Below are 7,902 nucleotides of genomic sequence, written 5' to 3' on the forward strand. Positions count from 1 at the left end.
ACTGATTTGAATTTCGAAGAAGGAACGATTTTTTTTTTGTTGATAAGGTTTCCTGATTAATAATCAGTAATATCGGTATAAAAAATTATCCACATGATTTTTTATACAATATTATCAAATATGTTACCAAAGAAAAAAGAAATTCTTCCTTAGAAATTTTACTTTGATTCCGATAAACTGCCTATTGTTCGCTACAAATACAAAAATGTGATAAAATAAAAAATAAAAAAATTTACTTTAGGCTCCACTTAATTTAATAAGTGAACTTTAATTCAAAAGGAAAAAAAATGTGAAACTTAAATAACTCATTCGGAACACCCTTTAAAGAATTATGTGATATGATTAGATCGCATAAGCCCTTATGGAATAAATATTTAGCTGCTTGTAAACCTTTAGGTACTATCTTATTCTATGTTTTGTTCAATTACTCTTTTACCTGCGAATGCAATGCAAGCATTAAGTTTGGCAATATATTTCTACTTGCGATCAGTCTTTTCTTTACTTTGATGTCCAAATGGACATCTCCTACTAATTTGGATATTCATTCACAATTTCGTCATTATATTTCTCGCCCCAGCAAGCGCAATCAATAAAATGCCTTTGCCAAAATGAATCCCTCCGATTCGATCTCTCGTCCTGACTAGCTTGATAATGTTTACGTTAATATGGTAGTATCCATATTGTCGAAGATTAACGAAAGGAGATTCACGAAGTTTGTAACGATCTTGGTTGATGCATAGTGATTTTTCCTTCTTTTTTCCTTTACATTGTGGTTCATATAACTTTAACTTATCAGAGCAGATCATAGCCTATTTTTTTATCTGAGTTTCCTTGATGTGATCGACAAGGGTTGACTCCTTGCATTTTCAATCACTTCCTACTTCTTCCCCACGGCAATCACCAATCATTGAAGGATTTCTTCTTATGCATGGTTTTGTGCTACCTTAACGTTATATATCTAGATTTTCTAGACGCTGCAGAATTTTCACGCAATTCAACTTAGATTGCATATGCTTTTCTATGTCCTTTTGGGCCATAACGTTTTTTTTTTTTTACTTGCGCCGTTGTATATACTTTGATCATAAATCAGTGTAGATACATCTGTGTTTGAGAGCATCGGCACAAATGACATCTTTACTTCGTGTCAAAAGGTCATTGAATCGTAATAGCCTTGGACGATTGTTCGGCTATCATCGAATTCACTCTTCCTGTTGATTAATCCTCTTGCCACCATCATCCTACAATGCATGGTTTTTGACATGACAAGATTTATGATAACAAACATAGGTACATGTCATTTCGCAATGTGACTTGGCTGGCGACACGCGAGAGATATCTATGCAGCAACTTGCTCCATCAACCTAGAATAAGTCCGTGCCTGATGAATATTCCAAAGAGAGTAATTTAAAATGTTGCAAATGAAAATAGGTAGTAGTCCAATATATTTCTTCTTTGTGTGAGCATTTTCTGTGTTAATGATAAATTGACCCTGGAATACTCTCCTACACTAACATTTATATATGAGATAGAAGTTGTATGGCGTGAGATAAAGAATGTTTGCATGAACTACCATACCAACGTAATATTATCTTTGGATGAGTAATCATACTAGATAGTAAAGTATTGGTGATAGAAAATATGTAATAGAAAACAAGTTATTTTGCTAAATGGTGGCTTCAAGAGTCTCCATTTTTGATAAATTGAACAGTATAATTAGTGGCAAATCAGAACAATGTGCAGATTATTTTTATTACTTTACAGAAAGTAATACAAAAGTTATTATCTCCTATTAATCAAAAATTGAAGTAGCAAGATAAATGAGCTGATGATCCATTCTTATTTAAGTAATATCATGCATAAACTTAGAGAGGAATTAGGTTAGAATCTCCAGTCCGTGCATCTCACGATTCTACCACTTGATAAATTTACACAATCCATCATACGGTCTCGAATGTATGATGTGGACCTTACTCACACAAGAGGAACAATATATACATCCGTAATCTGCAAAATCTTATCATACCAATAACCACAACGGAATAGCAAATAGTTCTCATTCTACTTCATGTCGGTATCGGATGGAACGTAAGCTAATTTAACGAGCAAGTAGTGATGAAATCTATCTGGCCTATTAGTGCAAAAATTGTCACCCAGAGAAATCCATCCCTGTAGGAATCGCAAGTAAAATAGAATCAGATTAATGGTGGGTAGTGTTTGCATTGATATTACATTGCAGAGGTATTACGATCGCTCGTCTGCGCGTGCATGTGTGGCCGAAGAACGTGGTGATACTAAGGATGGTTGAGTATTTAGTAAAGTAGAAGAAGCACCTCAAAGAGGAGCAGGAGGGAGTCATAAGTGCAAAAGACCAAAAATCAAGTCCCCGTGCAAACTTCCGTATCTGCAAATCGCAGTGCAGGTACTACGTTCTGACCTGGTGTACACAAACCCTAGATTTTCCTTTTGACGCTTCTTCCATCCCCTTCTGCTTCACTCCCTCCCACTCTTCTCTCTTCTCTCATATTTAACATCGTTGCATAGCCCCTCAAACCCTAGCTCTCTCTCTCTCTCTCTCTCCATAGATATATAGCTTTTCCTCTTGTTGGAGTTGGAGGAGTCATGAGTCATATGGAAGACAAGGCGAGCATGGAACTCCCACAGTCCGAGCATCTGTGCTATGTCCGGTGCAACTTCTGCAACACCGTTCTTGCTGTATGTCTCACCTAAATTGAATCACTTTCCAATCTAACTCTCGTCGCCAACTTCACGAATTTATAGCTTTATGAGTAGAGAGAAACAAGCTCTCGCTTCCTCTCCACACGAAGAACGAGTATTGTTGCATGGGATAAAGCTATAAAGTCCACAAGAAGAGTTAATGAAATCATGTCTAGAGAGCATTATGTCTTGTAATAACCGAAGGGTCTATTCTTCTTCTTCTTCTTCATCAATCTTGCAGGTAGGGATTCCATGCAAGAGGATGTTGGACACAGTGACGGTGAAATGTGGGCATTGCAGCAATCTCTCGTTCCTGAGCACCAGGGCCCCCCTTCAAGGCCAGTGTCTTGATCATCCCTTGAGCCTTCAGGTCCATTTCTGATCCTCTCTATCTACTTCTTTTTACGCATCTCCCGAGTGCAAAGAATGCCTTCCACAAGCAGTCCTAATTATATCGTCGAGACATGTCCTTTTAAATTTAGTATGCTAACTCTAATTCCATTGATGTGCGTCAATACTGCATATATGTCCCTCTTTCTTGCACCGGGTACTAAAATCGATCTTTTGCCATGTCTAGTTGCGAATACTGATCTTTCAAGAAATTATTCGAGGCTTTTACATTAAGTAATACCGGCATAAGTGTTTGTATTGTTGGGGAAGCAGGGGTTTTCCAGTGATTTTAGGAAAGGCCAATCATCGTCCTCCCCGTCCTCAACTTCGGGTGATCAGCTATCACCCAAAGCCGCCCCCTTTGTTGTGAAACGTGAGATCGACCGATATACTCATCATTCCACTTCGTTTCCTTCTTTCATTTTTTGTTTTTGGCTCTATGAGTAATGTATGGATCGTTCAACCCTTTTTTTTTTTCAGCTCCGGAGAAGAAGCACAGGCTTCCATCTGCTTATAACCGGTTCATGAAGTAAGCATAAATACATTTTTCCTCTCTTTCATCCCCTTTTTGCTCATAGACATACAGAAAGCAAAGAAAATTAGCGAACAACTGACCGATATGTACCTGCACATGGAATATATGAATAATAGGGAAGAGATACAGCGCATCAAAGCGGCGAATCCTGAGATACCACACAGAGAAGCATTCAGTGCAGCGGCAAAAAACGTAAGCACCTTTTCAGGACACATCTGCACGTTCCCGGGCCCTAACTTATAGTGAAATTCATTCCTTCCAACGACAGAATATTTTATTTCTGTGATATCTTCTATCTTTAATCTGCCGCTTTGTTCTACATAGTGGGCGAGGTACATTCCACATTCACCTTCGGGATCAGCTTCTGGCAGCAGTAACCGTGTAAGCTATCGTCCCTTCCTAGATCTGCTTGGTCCTATTAAAAAGGAAGAGTATATGTAAAAGAACATTTATCAAAGAATTTTATTTGCTCAATGACGGTGCCTAGTAGATATCCATGGTCATTAATAATTTAACCGTATACAAGCTGAGGAAATTGTGGTAATCAGTTCTTCGCGCAATGTCTGTACTGATTGCACGACAGTTTGTAAAATAAATCAACTGTTGCGTTTGAACCTCTTTGCGTGCAATGAAATTCCGGTGGTTGGATAGCATAATCCTCCAATGTCTGTGGAATGACCCAAATAAGTCCAGAGAAGTAATCAAATTCGTTGAAACTAAATAAAAAGAAGAAAATACGATGTGAAATCAATAAGCTCTCTAGATCGATATCGAGTTTTATTAATTGGTTAGCAATAATAAGTCATACCCTTGGTTACAGGAATGAAGAGAATCGCAGTCACAAACGGCATGACAGAGGATATTCGGAGAGCATGAGGGCATATCGGATGTTCTGGCGTTCTGATGCTGTGCATCAACATAAGCGGAGCCGTTTTACTTTCCTTCTCCATCTGTGTCCGTTTTATTTCGCTAAATAATGAGCTACTAGATCGAGCTGTTTTAGAGTTATCTACTGTCGTGTTGTTAGTTACGATTGATGACGATGTAAGGTTTATAAGTGTTTCCTATGCATATGTGAAACTTTGTGCTTTATCAGTCAATTTAGTATCTTTGATCATGTCCCTAATCAGCTCAACATAATTTCGTACATGCCATCAACTTAAGGGTTTTTTTTTTTTTAAGAGTTGGGGCACAATTCATGGATTGGCTAATCCAATTAGTTACAAGGAATGATCAGGGCCTTGAATATTAGGGAGTTTAGCATGTAAATCGACAGAATGTGAAATGCTTAAACAAGCATTAATGCTTAAACGTGGAATTACTGGGATACATGATTCCCAGAGACTTCGTCCTGAATAGGATCAATTACCTGACTGATAAATACTTGGATGATAGTCCTTAAAAACAACTTTCTACTTATTACCTATGCGTAAATAGTCCGACATGCTTCACAAGTTCTTGACGAAGTGTTGGGAAATGAAAATCAATTCGCATCTGCAATGAATGTACCAATTGAAAATTGCGGCAGAACAATGTGCAGCTATGTACATTTTATCGAATGTTTGAAAATTGCAAGACTGGATACAGAGATGCATCAAACTGAAAAACGAAATACAAAAACCTTAGCTTGCGTGCATTGAAGATCCTGTTCTCCACAATAAATTTCAGAAGACACATATAACTCGGTCATCCGTATGTACTTAATTACTTGAAGATCTCAAGCCAGCATAGCCTATTTGGATGACATGCCGTGTGTAAGTTACGGTTTCGAAAAAGAGATTGAAATCATATCCGAAACACTGCCAATAACGTGAATCTTTTCACATGAATAATCTTATTTGCGCGATAAATCATTTTGAAAGAATGCACATGGTAACTATTTTAACACCGTTTGCAAGAAAAAATGACATTTCCACCTTCTGATTACACTCTAAGGTTTCTAAGACGAAATGAAAACGACTGATAGCTTAGAGATACTCGTCAAGGAGCAATGTAGCTTAGTTTAATTACCTGCGTTCAGTCAATAAGCAATGAAGGAACATGGGAATTTGGACCACGCCCAACTCCTTTCCAGGGCACTTCCTACTTCCACCCCCAAAAAGGAAGCAGTAGTTATGAGATTAAAAGCGCTTATCCGGCGTTAAGCATTAAAGAAACTTAATTAGTACCCTGAAACTTGTCAGTGTTGTTGTTGTTTTTTTTTTTAAATTTCCATTCATTTATCAGAATAATATTCAAAGGGTACACAAAAGGCTCTCAAAGCTAGCAAATCTCAAATAACTACGGAACAAAGCAAATGCCAGAAAGAAAAAAACAAAACATAGTGTGCAGCTGGAAGCATAATCAGCAACATTTAGTTCGGAACCTTTTGATTGTCCCAATTTATTCTTAAACTTTTTAACGAATTACCAATATAGTATTTCTCGCTAATTTTGGCTAGCGATCGCTAATGTGATGGTCCAATCAGCGCTGGCCATTTTATGTGGCACAACCGGCACTAACGTCGATAATTATTTATTTTTTAAAAATATTTTGAATGTATTTATTTTTTCCTTTTTGTTTCTTTTCTTTTCCTTTTTTCCCCTTCAGCGGGCTAGTGGGGTTGTGAAGCCTAGGGGTGAGCAAATCGGACCGACTGGATCGGACCAGGACCGGTGGTCCGGTTCCCTATTTTAGAGGGCGGCGGTCCAGTTCGCGGTTCTCAAAATTGAAACCAATAGCCGGGTGTCCGGTTCCCGGTTCTAGGGGCATAAACTAGACTACGCTTATTGGATTTTTTTCTTTTTTCTTTTATTTTTAAAAGTAACCCTAAACAGATTTAGAGTTACTTCTTTCTTTCGCACTCGCAGATTCTGCCCTTTTTTCCCCCTGCACCTCTCTCACGTCTCTCCGAAGTCTCACACGTGTCCAAGGCTTGAACGCAAGTGTTGTCAAGTGCAAGTGTTCGATTACAATCAGCAATGGATTTCGCAATCCTTCCAATCGAGCAATAAGCAGGGGCGCGGTACAGGTAGCATTGAGCAAGGAATCCCTAAGGAGCCCCATATTTCCCATCGACGATCTTGGTGAAGTGTCTTATGGCTTCGGAGTAGAGGCCAGCATCGAGAGCGGCAAGAGCAGCTGCACGACGGCGAAGGAGGAATCTCACGTGGCTCAAGAGTTGGTTGATGGAGTCTAATGCCGATTCAGTCGAATGTGGTTTGGCCTTTTTTGCGACGATTGTTTCACTAAAGCTTGGCAAATTAGGAAAAGAGAGGCTGTCGTCGGACCAACACATGCTCTCACGTCGAAATGCATCAGTAACCAAGCATTTTCCGGTTTGTAGAAGTACCGGAGAGCCCTCCATCGGGCCCAAATGGTAGTATGCTTTACCCCGGAACCAAGTACCCGCATAAGATCGGTGTACAAACTCTAAGCCACTAGTGGTAAAGCACCATCAAACATCACAAAAGGCGTGCATAAATTTGTCATGTTATTGGTTCCTTATAACCGGACCGGACCAACGGTCCTATCCTCGGTTCTAGAATCGGGCCCACCTGTGACATTCTGAAAATCCGACCCTTTTGAAGTAATGAATTGTCATCGATGTATTTCAGTAAATCTCGCTCAGAATTGATCACTCTTGAGTTAACTAACCGAAGGGGAATGGCTAACTGGGAAATGAGTACGTGGACCTAAGAACTTGACCATGGATCGACAATTTGGCCATAAGGGTTGTCGAGGGAAGGTTTAGAACTATTATAGGCCGATCCAAGAACGACTAAGGAACAAATTGCTAGCGTTATATAATTGGATCGCGGGTGATTCCGTTTGACCACAGTATAATTTGTGAACGTTCCTAAACCGTTTCTTGACGATCGCGTCCTTCGTAACTAATGATCGACCCTCGCAATCACATGACAACCAAGGTCGCCATAGCTTGAGTATGATACGAATCATAAGGTCGATACGCGTAACTCCTAAAGAGCCGCCCGTTAGTTTGAGATAAACCGAGTTGTAATCGATTGGGATTAGCCATTAAATTGGACTTCGAACTTGGGCATCGGACTTTTAAGGATCACAATATGAATATTTTGGACGTCGCCTCACCAAAGTCAATTAAGTTTACGGTTCGTCCCAAAATGATTAGAAAAGTGAGATATAGATGGAATTAGAAAATTTCTCTTTTACCGTTGGATTGGAGCTCATTCCTCAAGTTAGATTAAGGGCAAAGTAGTCCTTTAGACTTGAGTTGGATTTACAAGATTGCCCCTCTTATTGTT

General features: G+C 39.2%; 1 protein-coding gene across 1 annotated transcript; it reads left to right on the forward strand.

Moving 5' to 3' along the window:
- Positions 1-2,619: 2,619 nt before the first annotated feature.
- Positions 2,620-6,818, forward strand: LOC115756233 (protein CRABS CLAW). The gene is made up of 7 exons (XM_048280751.1): positions 2,620-2,712; positions 2,957-3,085; positions 3,376-3,478; positions 3,586-3,634; positions 3,757-3,832; positions 3,965-4,052; positions 6,490-6,818. The coding sequence occupies exons 1-7, from the start codon at positions 2,620-2,622 to the stop codon at positions 6,816-6,818; spliced, it is 867 nt and encodes a 288-aa protein (XP_048136708.1).
- Positions 6,819-7,902: the final 1,084 nt, after the last annotated feature.

The sequence above is a fragment of the Rhodamnia argentea genome, chromosome 6, assembly GCF_020921035.1.
Source record: "Rhodamnia argentea isolate NSW1041297 chromosome 6, ASM2092103v1, whole genome shotgun sequence".
NCBI classification, from domain to species: domain Eukaryota; kingdom Viridiplantae; phylum Streptophyta; class Magnoliopsida; order Myrtales; family Myrtaceae; genus Rhodamnia; species Rhodamnia argentea.